The sequence below is a fragment of the Neomonachus schauinslandi genome, chromosome 7 (genome assembly GCF_002201575.2).
Source record: "Neomonachus schauinslandi chromosome 7, ASM220157v2, whole genome shotgun sequence".
NCBI lineage: Eukaryota > Metazoa > Chordata > Mammalia > Carnivora > Phocidae > Neomonachus > Neomonachus schauinslandi.
In genome coordinates, this window is record NC_058409.1 from 18,909,926 (window position 1) to 18,923,541 (window position 13,616).

The window sequence follows — 13,616 nt, forward strand, 5'->3', positions numbered from 1 at the left end:
GGAGGGGTAGGTGTTGTTAAAACTGGAGCCAAGGGTCGCTTGAGTATCAGACTCGATTTCGGCTCAGGTCACGATCTCCGGGTCGTGGGATCGAGCTCCGCACTGGGCTCCGCAGTCAGTGCGGAGTCGGCTTGAGATTCTCTCTCTCCCTCTGCCCCCCCCATCCGCATACTCTGTGTAAATAAATAAATAAAATCTTCAAAAGAAAAGAAAAAGTGAAGCCAAGAGTGGTTTTAGCAATTTGCCCAGTACCCTCTTGTAAGTGGGAGAGCCAGACCTAGCAACTAGGTCTAACAGCAGAATCCACAGTGTTAACTCCTTTGGAATACGTGCTTGCTGGGAAAGCCTATCACGTGCTCTCATCGATGAGTGACAGGGATAATCACAAACTTGTGGAAAGGGGCTCTGAAAAGATTCTGTGGCCCAAAGAGACAGAGGAAGACTGAGTTCTGGTATTTTCTTAACATCCTGTTCTTGCTAAAATCGTTTTTCCTTATGTCCTGTGTCTCCAAATTCCTTGTCTCGTCTGATTTCACTTCTTTCCCATCGCTTACGTATACACATCCACTCGAAAATCTCCGTATTTGTACAAGGGAGAATCTGGAAGTGGCTTGAAAAAGAACAAGCCTGTGAGAGCCTCTGGGAAATTGTTAGTGGAAATCTCGGTCAGAACAGAGAGGACCCTTGGGACTTGTTAAATACCTTAAAAGAAAGGGGGCGGGGAACAAGCTTTAAAGAGGATCTAGCAAATATCACTAGCCTTTTTTTTTTATTATCATTATTATTTTTAAGCCTGCCTGGGCGTGTTTGGGGTATCCATGTTAGCGTATTAGAACCTTCATGATGCTTTATTACTTAAATGAGGTTTGACGGTTTTGTTGCTGTTGTGGGGGAAGAGGTTTGGTTTATTACAGAAAATGGAATAAAAAAAAAATGTGTGGGTGCATGAGACTGTAGACCAAAGAACAGTCTCCATCATTTGAAAAGGAAAAAAATTATATACAGATAAACTGTTTGTACTCTGAACCCTCACATCTTTCCAGGCAGTATCTGTTAATAATGACTCTGTCTTGTTTTTCAGTACATATTTGTCTCCCTACTCTCCAGAGATTCTACTTACAAGCTACTCAAATCTGTGTGTGGACACTTAGAAGTGAGTACAACATTCCTGAGCCTCGGTTGCTGTCTCTCTTCTCTATTTCCTCTGGTTTCCTAGTTGATCTGGTTTTTCATTTTGTTTCATTAATTTCAGAACACGAGCGTCGGGAACAGTCCCAACCCGTCTTCTCTTGAGAACAGTTTCCGGGCAGACCGCCCTTCATCTCTGCCTCTGGTGAGTTGCCTCCGTAACTATCTAAATCCAACAGAAAGGGCATGTGTCCCCCAATGACACTTCTCCTTACACCAGGATCAGGGGATGGAAGGAGTGTAGACCTTAATATCTGAGGGAAAATGTGAAGACACAGGGCATTTCTGTGCTGAAGTAAAGGGGGGCCATAGGAGGCTATAAACTTTTTTCAAGTAACTAAAGAGCCGTCCTACAAAGGAAACAGGATAATGGACTGTCTGGGCGAGTGAGTGGTCGGTGGAGGTGTTTGTAAAATCTTGCTGTCTTTGCTTGTCAGTGTTGTTTTAGAGGGATTCGCCAGTCTCTTAGGGTAGGGGCATGATTCATCCCCACAAATCGTTGATTGACTTCTATGTTCCAGGCACTGTGCTAGTGTAAGGACACCAAGAAAAATCAAAACTAGTTCTTGCCTTTGAAGACTTTATAGCTTGGTAGAAAAGATGAGGAACATCCAGAAATAACTGTGAAAGAACTCTGTAGTGACCAAGTGAGAGAGGTTTTTTTTCCCCCTTTAGATTTCGTTGACTATACAGTAAATCTCCAGTGGAAAGTAATTCCCCCCATTTTTACAAGATTTATACCTATGATGGTATAATGTCGACCCAAGAGAGTCCTCCCCATATTTATTCAAGTGCTTATTCCCAAAATAATTACTGTTAAATGCTGGAATACCGGGGCGCCTGGGTGGCTCAGTCGGTTAGGCGACTGCCTTCGGCTCGGGTCATGATCCCGGAGTCCCGGGATCGAGCCCCGCATCGGGCTCCCTGCTCGGCGGGAAGCCTGCTTCTCTCTCTCCCACTCCCCCTGCTTGTGTTCCCTCTCTCGCTGTCTCTCTCTGTCAAATAAATAAATAAAATCTTAAAAAAAAAATATATATATATATATATATATATGGGGCGCCTGGGTGGCTCAGTCGGTTAAGCGACTGCCTTCGGCTCGGGTCATGATCCCGGAGTCCCGGGATCCAGTCCCGCATCGGGCTCCCTGCTCGGCGGGGGGTCTGCTTCTCCCTCTCCCGCTCCCCCCCTCTTGTGCTCTTTCTCTCTCTCATTCTCTCTCTCAGATAAATAAATAAAATCTTTAAACAAAAAAAAATGCTGGAACACCTTGGGTGCGATGGTATGAGCCCATGGTTTTCACATCTCCAAATCTTTTCTTTTTGAGAGCTGTCAAATAGGACAGGGATTGAAAACTTGTACGCATAAAAAGTTGTCCAAGAATGTTCATAGCTGGGACACCTGGGTGGCTTAGTCGGGTAAGCGTCTGCCTTCAGCTTAGTTCGTGATCTCGTGGTCCCTGGATCGAATCCCACGTCGGGCTCCCTGCTCTAGCAGGGAGTGTGCTTCTCCCTCTCCCTCTCCGAGCCCTCTCTCTCTTGCTCTCTCTCAGATGAATGGATAAAATCTTCAAAAAAAAAAGAATGTTCACAGCTGCACTGTTCGTAATAGCCTAAAAATAGAAACAATTCTAATGTCCATCATCTGCTGAATGGATCAATAAAATGTAGTATGTCCATACAGTAGAATATTATTTGACCATATAAAGGAAGGAGTACTAACACATACAACATGGAAGAACCTTGAAAACATGATGCTAAGCAAGAGAAGCCAGACACGAAAGGCCACATATGGTATGATTCCATTTATACGAAATGTCCCAAACAGACAAACTGATAGGAAAAGTAGATCAGTGGTTGCTGAGGGATGGGGGAGGGAGAAATTAGGAGTGGCTGCTACTAGGTAAAGGGTTTCACTTTGGGGGTGGTGGAAATGTTCTGAAATAAGCTGCTTGATGTTGTGATTATTCTAAAAACCACTAAATTATATGCTTTGAATGATGACTTTTATATTACATAAATTTTTATCTCAATTAAAAAAAAAAACAACACCTTGGGCGGGGGAAAGGAGTGGGAAGTAGTACAAAATAAAAGCCAACACATATGAGTTGGAATCCGACAAAGTTGGTTTCAAATCTGGGCTCCACCCAGCTGAGTTATGCCATCGGACAGGCTCTTTAACTGCTCTGACTCAGTTTCTTCATCCAGCAAAACGCCAACCTCATGACACTGGGGGTGAAGATTAAGTGCAGGCACCTGTCTAACAAGCTCTGCATCCTGCCGGATACCTGATAGGCATTCAGTCAATAATTATTAAATCGAAGAGACTTGAATTCTTCGACTTTCTATCCCCTATATATTCTTGCATGAAGTTGAGATGAGTTTTTGAAATGACCAAAAGATAGCTAGTATAAGACACCTGTGGTCCCTTCAGTTCTTAAGCCTTTGGGGGATATGAAGTAAAACGTCCCTGCCTTTTCCCAACTGCTCACCCCTCTATCCTCCTTTTATAATTCAAAAGTGATAGCACAGACTCTCTTTTAATTTGGTTGAGGGGGATAAGAAGAGCTAAAAAGTTGCTTTCAGTGTCTAAGTTGTTAAAGCCATTTTTTCTTTCATTTCCAATACCTTTTTTTAAACTCTGATTTAAAGAATACCTTCACATTTAGAACATGGATTTAGAAAACTGTGCGTCTGTTTTTTTCTCGTATATGTCTGCGTCATTCACTTTTTCTCATGACAGAGTGCTAATGAGACTTTTCCAGTTTGACTCGGGAAACTTCGCAGTCATCAGCAGTTCTTTTTCTAGACATTTGTTGTTTTCAAACAAGTTGGCCACTGATGACAAGATTTTAACTGCCCAGAAAAATCTGTTTTGGTCATCAGATACTCTGATCTGTTGGGGAAATCCCAGCGGTATGGAATAATCCTCTCTTCTCTTTCAGTATTTTATAGGTGAGGCCTAAGTGAAAGGGCTGGGGGTTACAGAGGCCTGTCTGTTTACTGAGGGGAATTGGACTCTGTACACTTCCTTGTTTCCCTTCAGGATTTCAACGATGAATTCTCAGATCTGGATGGAGTGGTTCGACAAAGAAGGCAAGACATGGAAGGATACAGCAGCTCTGGGTCTCAGACTCCTGAATCCGAGAACTCGCGAGGTCTGAGAAATTTCTGTACGTTAACTAAAATGTAATGCTCCACCAAACATCCTCATCTCCCCCCTTTAAAAAAAAACACCACCAACAAAAACCACCTTGTCAGTTAATTAAGGGACTAATCAGCAATTAATTAACAATTGAGAAGGGACTCTGGAGAAAGGGTAGTTCAAAAGTTTTAGGGAAAGGACGTGTCTACATGGTAAAAATCCATTTCTTTATACACATTTAATAAATGTCTCTTAAATCGATACAATATTAGAGTGATTGAAAAACACAAAATGTCTTTTTTACCTCTTCTTTCAGTCATATTATTCACTGTTCTAGCTGAACGGTCCCCATGAGTCAGTGGGCTAAGGACAGACTGTCCTTATATAATTTTCTGACTTCCTTAAGCATTGAATTTCAATACCTAACCATTAAACCAACTTGTGAGAAGATCCATTTATATTCTCAGCCATTATGCATGTTGTGAGATTGATTTGCTTCGTGGTTGATGCTGTGTTTTTAAATGCATTGGGAAGAAAACTTAGCCAGCCCCATTTTGGCTTGATAGATTTCCATGTGACAGAATCCCAGACAGTTCTGAATGTCTCCAAGGGAGAAACAAAACCAACTCGGGCAGATGCCCATGTGAATAGAGTGCCTGAAGGAAAAGCCAAGAATCTCCCTGTACATGGTAAGGAACAGAATGTCTTGGGTAAAGGGGGTGGTGGCGGTCATCTGCTTGTAACTTTTAAAGGGCCCTCAGATGTCAGGGACACCTGGGTGGCTCAGTTGGTTAAGCACCCCACTCTTGGTTTTGGCTCAGGTCATGATCTCAGGGTTCCTGGGATCAATCCCTGCATCGTGCTCCCTGCTCTATGGGGAGTCTACTTCTCCCTCTCCCTCTGCCCTTCCCTCTACTCGTGCTCTCTCGTCACTGAAGAAATAAATAAAATCTTCAATAAAAAATAAAAGGCCCTCATATTTCACTTTATGACTGCCTTTCATATCCCCTCCCTTCTTGCTGTAGGTCTTTGTTCTGTGCATATTAATTCATATACTCATTCACCAAACAGTATCCAGTTCTGTGCTTTATTGTGAGGGATACAAAGGTGAATAGCCTTCCTGGAGGTCTCTTCATTATTTTTAGTATTTTGAGAATGTTATTCAAAAATTGGTGATAAAACTGAAATTATTAAATTATTGCTCATTTAGTAAGTATTCTAATAGCTGTTTACCGATTATATTGATATGAGAGCAAGGATAGACACCTGGAAGGCTTCAGTCAACGTTTTCTTCAGTGTCTGTTATCCGGGAATAATTGCCTCTTTCAAGTACCTCTTCCCCATAGGGACTTTGCTGGATGAAGGAGGTGTGTTGTAGTTTCAAAACTGTCTTGTTTTTTTGTTTCTTCCCCCACAACAGGTCAGTCAGAAACCATTGGAGACTTACACAAAGTCAGGTCTCAGACATGTATGACTCTCCACCGTATTCTTATATTTTACGCAATCATGTAAGTAGATGAATTTACTGTGAGTGACTTAAAATCATTCATTTCTCTAAAAGAATAATCTCACACTTCCAAGAGTCATTGTAAATCTCAGTTGTCTCTCATGTGACCCACATCTTTCCTTTGACAATTTTTATCTCCTATTCCAGCATTTTGTTTTCCTTAGGCTTAGGTCACATTTTCCTATTCATCCCCTTATTTAAATAAATAGAAGGGGGGAGGGAAGACCAAATTGGGTCAATTCCAGCAGAGGACTACATTCTGAGTGGATACTATTAGTAAGGAAATTGTTCTGTGGATGATGAAGCATCTTTGGCCTTACTATTTATTTTCTCATCTATCCCATGTTCTCTGGATGGAGACCAAAACAATGTCAAAATGCCATCATCCCTTTTACTGTGAAAACTCAGGCATAGACTTTAAGACATTTCCCCTCAGCTTCCAGCCTTTCACCAGTTGTTTTTCTGAAAATAGGCTGACCCAGTTCTAGGCTGTTCCTTACTACCAAGGAGGATGTGCCCAGTTTTGTTTGCAGATAACGAAGGGAACTTGTGAGTCACTAGAGAACCAAGACTGGGCACTCACTGGCCAGGCCCTCCTGGTAAGGGACACAGCACCACAGGGGAGAAGGAGCACAGCTCGGTCATCCACCTTGGGCAAGGCTTTGCGAGACCCTAGTAGAATGGCCATTGTTTGTAAGTTGAGGAACCTGGGCCAGAAGATTTTAAATCCCGTTCTAGCTCTCAAGTTTTTGACAAGCATCAGCCTGCTGAAAAAAGACCTTTTTCAAGTCTCTGTGGCAAGTTAATTTTGGAGAATATCTTGCCTTAAAGGTACCACACTGGCTCTGAGTTGATGGTTTCAGGTCAGTTCATGAGCCTATTGAGAATTTCTCTTTTATCCCTTTGCAGTGTGTGTGCACTAATCATCTCGACCTTCTACATGAGATACAGAATTAATACTCTGGAGGAGAGGCTGGGGTCGCTGACCTCCATTGTGGACACTCATCATCATGAGTAAGACGATTCCCTCCCGTGCTGTCGTCTGCTTGCTCCTGAGACTAGCATAATGTGGGGCGCTTACCATCCTTCTTAGCAAACCTGAGTCGAGGTTACGTTCTGTATGAGACATTTTGTTAAGCGTATCTGTGGGAAGTAAAGGGGTAGGTGGGAGGGTCCTAGAGATGAATGCCCTGACTCTGAACTGTTCTTGCTAGAGTGTTGCCAGTTTATCAAGAAACAAGCCTGACTTTACATTATCTTGTTCTGGTAGCCTAAGACTCAGTTGTGACCTTGGCCCATTTATTAAAATATACCAGTTTATCTTAGTAAAATGGCAGTGGGTGAAGACATTAATAGGAAAGAAGCAGTTGAAGTAACTCAGCTCATTTATCATGCATTAACTCTTTATATTGATGAAACTCTTGACCACTTTTAAGATCTCTGTGACTAGTAATTAGCTGAATGCATCTGTGAAGATTTTCCATCACTGTCATTTTTAACACGTCTGACCTAATTAAACCTTTCAGACATAGAGCTCTTTCCTTCAAATCCATATACATAAGAATTTTGATCCATTACCTAAAAAGTGAAATAAATTACCCCATGTTAGAAAGCATACTTTTAACCCAAGTTCTTTTCTTTTTTAACTGTTGGGTTTTGGGGGGGTTTTTTTAGTTTATTTATTTATTTTAAGTAATCTCTACACCCAGCATGGGGCTCAAACTCATGACCCAGAGATCAAGAGTCATGTGCTCTTCTGAGCCAGCCAGGTGCCTAACTTAAGTTCTAAAAGTAAAGATACTCATTTACAGAGTTTATACCATGTGCTAGAGACTCTATTAGAATAGATATATATATGCACAATTTTCTCTCATTTTATTTACCGTAACCTTTTAAGATAACTTTTATTCCCATTTTACAGACGAGGACAATGAGACCAAATAAATAATTTAATGTCATACAGTTTGTAATAAAATCAGGATTCAGATGCACATCTGTATGACTACACGGAGGACAGGCTTTCCAGTCTACCAATGACTTGGTTGTAAAGTCAAAGCCTAGGAATTGGATTAGGCTGTTTAGAGTGTGCTTCAGAATCATCTGGATGGCTTGTTAAAACAGATTGCAGGGCCCATCCCCAGAGTTTCTGATGAACTAGAACTGAGGACCCGAGAATTTGCATTTCTGTCAAGTTCCCAGGTGATGCTGATGGTGCCAGCCTGGTTCTACACTTGGAGAACTATTAGACTATACCATTCTAGGGCCTCTTTATGCTCAAACAACTACCTAAAAGTCTTGTTCCGTGGCTTACACGTCTGCTGGCATACAGGTTCTTTTTGAACCATAATATATACCTTTGAGCCAATAATATGGAAACATAAAGAACAGTCTAGAACAGATTTATACCCTTACTCTCTCCCATCTTGTTCAAGATGTTAACATACAGGGGCGCCTAGGTGGCTCAGATGGTTAAGCGTCTGCCTTCGGCTCAGGTCATGATCTCAGGGTCCTGGGATCGAGTCCCGCATCGGGCTCCCTGCTCCTTGGGAGCCTGCTTCTCCCTCTGCCTCTCTCTCTCTCTCTCTCTGTCTCTCATGAATAAATAAATAAAATTAAAAAAAAAAAAAAAGAAAAGAAGGAATTGTTTATTTTTAGTAAGGGTAAACAGAAAAACATCTGATTGCTTTCTTAATGTTTAGACGATCATCAGTCATTCACCAAGTACCTGTGTAAAATAATTAGACCCATCACTGCCACCCAAAAACTTAATGGCTAAATAAATTACAACCAAGAAATATGGAGAAGATAGAGACCAGGGTTGTTAACCTTAACATGAAAATCTGATCAACGGCTTTTTAGACCATCTCTCCAGGAAAATGTACATACAGCTCTCAATTTCCTACAGTTTCAGCTGATATAGGACCCCAGTGGGCCCTGGGGAAGAGCTCATGCCGTAAATAGTTCAAATGGTGCACAATGAATACATGTTCCATTATAAGACAAGGGCAGTTACATGGGCATGGCAAGTCTCAAAAAAAAAAACAAAAAACAAAACTACAAAAGTCTCACACTTGAGCAGCAATTTGACTAAAATTCCTATACATTCTGAAAGTTCCTGTGTAAAGGGTCCCTCCTCCCATGAGAAATAAGCCTGTGACTGAGAAGAGCAATAATTCTTGCCCATTTCTGCTCCGGTGGGGACAGCGAGGATCCGAGGGGACCAAGAGGTCTAAGAAACTATGTGCTTGAGCAGAATCGCCTGATTTTTTTGTTCGGAAGCCAGGGCAGAGCACTGCCACTTCAACGAAAACAGCTCAAGAGACATCCAGCTGAGCTTTTAAGATGCAGTGCCCTCCACTCCAGTCAGCCTTGGGGGGTTACGACAGGGCCTTCCGACGTTAACAAGTGAAAGGCTCATGCTCGACTACTGTAACCGAGTTTTCTGTTCAGATAAATTTAAAATGTGTTCATTCTACTTCTTCCTTTGCCATCCGCTGCCCACAATCATTTTTCTCTTTGTTCTTGCAGACAGACAGCACCATCTGGCCTGGGGTCACAAGTACAGTTAAATGTGGAGGTCCTCTGCCAACAGCTGACAGCTAACATAATGAAATTAGAAAAGGTGACTCATTTATTTCCTGGGTTGGGGCGGGAGCCGTAAGTGCCTCTTGACGGCCAGAGAGCAGGGGTTACGCACGCAAACACCTTCGGGGCGTAGCAAGCAGCCTGTGTGACCAAAAACCCAGCCAGGGGATGTCACGGTAAATAGGAAAGAGTATTTTTTTTTTTTTATTTCCACCAGGAAATTGGTTTCAGTCTCATTCTCCTTGTGGGTGTGTCTTTGGCTTTTCCTCCTTAGTTAGAAAGATTTCTGTCCACCACAAGGGCCCGACAGCCAGTGACCGCTGACACAGGGCTCAGTGGAGGGACACAGCCGGCCCCACCCAGGCTGATGGTTGCCATACGTGAAATACTGTGTTCAGTCTCTGTTAGAACCCTGCCAGATGGATGTCACTCTTCTGACAGACGAAGAGTCCAAATTTCCAAGTAACTGGCTCAAGGAGACACGCGGAGAAAGTTGGCAGATCTGGAATTTGAACCAGGTCGGATTCCAAAGTTGTGTTTGGGGCTCCTCACAGTCCAACCTGAGGCCTTGCCAGGAAAGCCCACTGATGTACCTTTACCCTCTAGAAGTATCTAACAGTAGGGCAGTTCTCGAGCAAACCTGTCCTGAAGCCTCTGTCATTCTTCAAAGCCAGGAGGAGGGCGGACAGGAAGATGGGCACAGGAGAAAGGGCCCAGAGTTAAACCTAATTAACATTTCTTCACTTCTCCTCCCAGTATATGTCTATCTCTTCCATCTGGTGGTTTGTTTCTGCCCTAAACCTTAAGGAAAGGTTTCAAGTGCAGGGTTCAGTTCAAACTGTTACCACAAATGCCCAGCATGTGGTGGGTTCCCCTAACAGTGTAGTCATGATTACTCAGTAGGAACCATGAAATACAGGGGCGCCTGGGTGGCTCAGTCGTTAAGCGTCTGCCTTCGGCTCGGGTCATGATCCCAGGGTCCTGGGATCGAGCCCCGCATCGAGCTCCCTGCTCAGTGGGGAGCCTGCTTCTCCCTCTCCCACTCCCCCTGCTTGTGTTCCCTCTCTCGCTGTGCCTCTCTTTCTCTGTCAAATAAATAAATAAAATCTTTTTTAAAAAATGTGAACTACAAATGAGCCAAATGAGGTTGGTTTTGCTAGACTAAATGGTAGTTAGCATTCAGCTACTGAAGTATTGAGCGCGAAGGAGTTTCCAAAGTTCAGTTCTAAACCAAAGGATGACCTAGAATTCCTATTGAACCTGTGGACAAACTTGGAAACTTTTTTTTTTTATTTTTTTTTAAAAATTTTTTTTTTTTTTTTTGAGAGAGAGAATGAGAAAGAGAGCACATGAGAGGGGGGAGGGTCTGAGGGAGAAGCAGACTCCCCGCCGAGCAGGGAGCCCGATGCGGGACTCGATCCTGGGACTCCAGGATCATGACCTGAGCCGAAGGCAGTCGCTTAACCAACTGAGCCACCCAGGCGCCCGGAAACTTTTTTTTTTTTAACCCAAAATCATCCTAGAGAAGGTCGGGTGTAGCCACCCAAAGTGTTTTCTTTTCTAAAATGTGAGTTGCTGAGAATTGAAGAGAATTTCTTTATGTTTCATGACATGCTTACAGATGTTTGGTTTCTGGGCATCTGTGTGGCTCAGTCTGTTAAGGGTCTGCCTTTTTGCTCAGGTCATGATCTCAGGGTCCTGAGATCGAGCCCCGCATTGGGTTCCACCCTTAGTGGGGAGCCTGCTTGAGATTCTCTCGCTCCCTCTGCCCCTCCCCCAACTCATGCTTGTGCCCTCTCAAATAAAAATATATATATAATCTTTCTTTTCTTCCGTGGGGTTCCTCACTCCCATCACAGTGTTGCTTGTTGAGAATTCCTTGCTCAGAATTCTTGAAAGTTCACTTACCCAACAAACATCTACTGAGCACGTTTTTGATGCCCAACACTGTACTGTAGTCTCGAGATCCAAAGATACGTCACGGACCCTGGGCCTTGAAACTCAGTCTTCTGGGAAATGGGTAATATCTAATAGGAGTGTTAAACATTGATGGTTTGAATCAGACACCACATGACACACAGGCTCTGTAAGGATCGGTTTCCCATTATCTCTGCATTTAGGTCACACTTGATGTTGCCAAGGCTTTGTTCTTTTCCTTCCATCTGATTTCTCTTGGTCTTTCCTGACCCTTTCATCTTTGTGCCACTCTTTTCATTTTTAGCCCTCTTTTTTTTTTTTCATTTTAAAGTGGATTATCAACGGAGTTGGAATCCATTAAGCAGCATTTGCCTGATCTAAATTGAACCCAGGGGGTGGCTTTTTTTTTTTTTTTTTTTAAGATTTTATTTGACAGAGAGAGAGCAGGAACACAAGCAGGGGGAGTGGGAGAGGGAGAAGCAGGCTTCCCGCTGAGCAGGGAGCCCGATGCGGGGCTCAATCCCAGGACCCTGGGATCATGACCTGAGCGGAAGGCAGACGCTTAAGGACTGAGTCACCCAGGCGCCCCAGTGGCTTTTTATTCAAGGTAGAAGAGATTCATCTCGAACATTACACAGGTCATGGCAAACGGGCCCTTGATAGACTCCATTCTATTTAGTAACAGGAACTTCTCTTCTCATTATTTCCAGATACAAAACAACCTACAGAAGCTGCTTGAGAATGGTGACTGACAGACCGGATTGTTCAGGCCAACATGATACCTCGAGCTTCCCTTTGAAGAAGGTGTTCCCCTCGGCATTCTGGCGGAGCGCTCCCTGCTGGCCAGAGGAGCGGGCAGACCGGCTTCCCCAGCCATGTTTGCACTTGAAGGTCTCCAGCTCAGCAAGGGGTGGGGGCGGGATAATTCTGGTTCCTGTGCAATAAACATTGACCCTCTGTCTCTGAGGAAGTTCTCAGTGCTGCCGCCTGAACACAGACCCATCTCTGGAGGTCTCAGGACGGGCCTGGTGGACACTCTCTCGGATGATCGTGGTTCCACGGTTCTCCTGTGTCAGCAAACACACTCCACTCCGTGCCTTCTTAGTCCTTTCTGTGCTCCTTTTCTCTCCTTTACACCCCTCTGAACCAGCCTTCGAACTAAGGGATAGATCATGTGCCAAAAACCTGATACGGTCCTTTCAAGAATTAGCCCTGACTCTTCCAAAACAGACTTGCCTCAAACAAACACCAGCATTTTTTCTTTTCCGCTCTTCTGTTGTTCTGTTCTGCTTGAAATCACCCTGTGTATCTTCTCAATTCAGGATGGGCAGGAATACCACAAAGCAGATTAAAAATAATCCTGTTTATGTTTTGTTTTGTTCCTGTAACTAATACTTAATTGAACTGATCATCACCCACCCCAGATCAAGAATCTATGACCACATGTGACTGAAGTACTAAATTCAACTTACTCTGAAACCAAAACTAATCTTTAAACCAAAAAGTACAATATGATTTGATACTGGATGAAAAACACTGAATTTTTAAGTTTATAGATGGACTATGTTATAGTTTTGAAACAGGATGCCTATATGGAATGCTGAAACCCCTCTCGGCATGACAAATGCATGCTTCTCTCTTTTGCTGACTAAAAGAAGTAACTGGTGGTTTCCTAACTTCTATTTACGATATGGGATGGCTGGTTTTTATTAATAATTATTTAGGTACCATAAGATCTGTAATATAAATGATATTCTGTTTCTATTGGCAATGCATTTTATAATCATTTCTATGAAATGTATTTTGTTTAATCAGATAAGCTAATAAATGAATTGGTTACATCTTTTGTTATTTGTTAGCCTGCTGGACAAGAACTGTGCCTGGTGCACCCCCCTGGCTTTTAATAAATCCTCATTGGTTAAAATACCCTGCTAACACTGTGTTTTGTCAGTTTGTAAACTCTTTTAACTAAGACAACATGGCCTTTTTAACTGCTTCTCACCTCCTCTCTACTACTTCCAACTCACCCATACTTGTCTCCTCCCAAGTATCCATTTCAAAACTCAAAAATGATCTAAATTCTGGGGTGGCATTGATACAGGGGAAAGAAAATGAACTTTGAAATCAGAAAAATAATGCTTTATTCCTGGGTCCACATTTTATGAGTTATGTCACCTGAAGATTTTTGGCCATTTTCCCCCATTTTATTTATGTGACTAAAAGTACCAACAAAAAATGTCATTGGGAGGATCAAACGTGATGATGTCTCTAGAGCACA

At 42.9% G+C, this 13,616-nt stretch overlaps 1 protein-coding gene across 5 annotated transcripts in view; it reads left to right on the forward strand.

Moving 5' to 3' along the window:
* GRAMD2B (GRAM domain containing 2B) overlaps positions 1-13,403 on the forward strand; it is a 123,933-nt gene extending 110,530 nt beyond the window's left edge. For 3 of the 5 annotated variants that reach the window (XM_044917128.1, XM_044917129.1, XM_021702186.1), the window contains exons 7-14: positions 1,082-1,153; positions 1,253-1,333; positions 4,231-4,342; positions 4,896-5,018; positions 5,750-5,837; positions 6,746-6,850; positions 9,365-9,458; positions 12,049-13,403. In XM_044917128.1, the coding sequence (XP_044773063.1) occupies positions 1,082-1,153; positions 1,253-1,333; positions 4,231-4,342; positions 4,896-5,018; positions 5,750-5,837; positions 6,746-6,850; positions 9,365-9,458; positions 12,049-12,090 (717 nt within the window). In that variant the 3' untranslated portion in view covers positions 12,091-13,403. Of the gene's footprint in view, positions 1-1,081; positions 1,154-1,252; positions 1,334-4,230; positions 4,358-4,895; positions 5,019-5,749; positions 5,838-6,745; positions 6,851-9,364; positions 9,459-12,048 lie in introns of all 5 variants that reach the window. The other 2 variants (XM_021702183.1, XM_021702184.1) reach the window with 2 other exon arrangements.
* Positions 13,404-13,616: the final 213 nt, after the last annotated feature.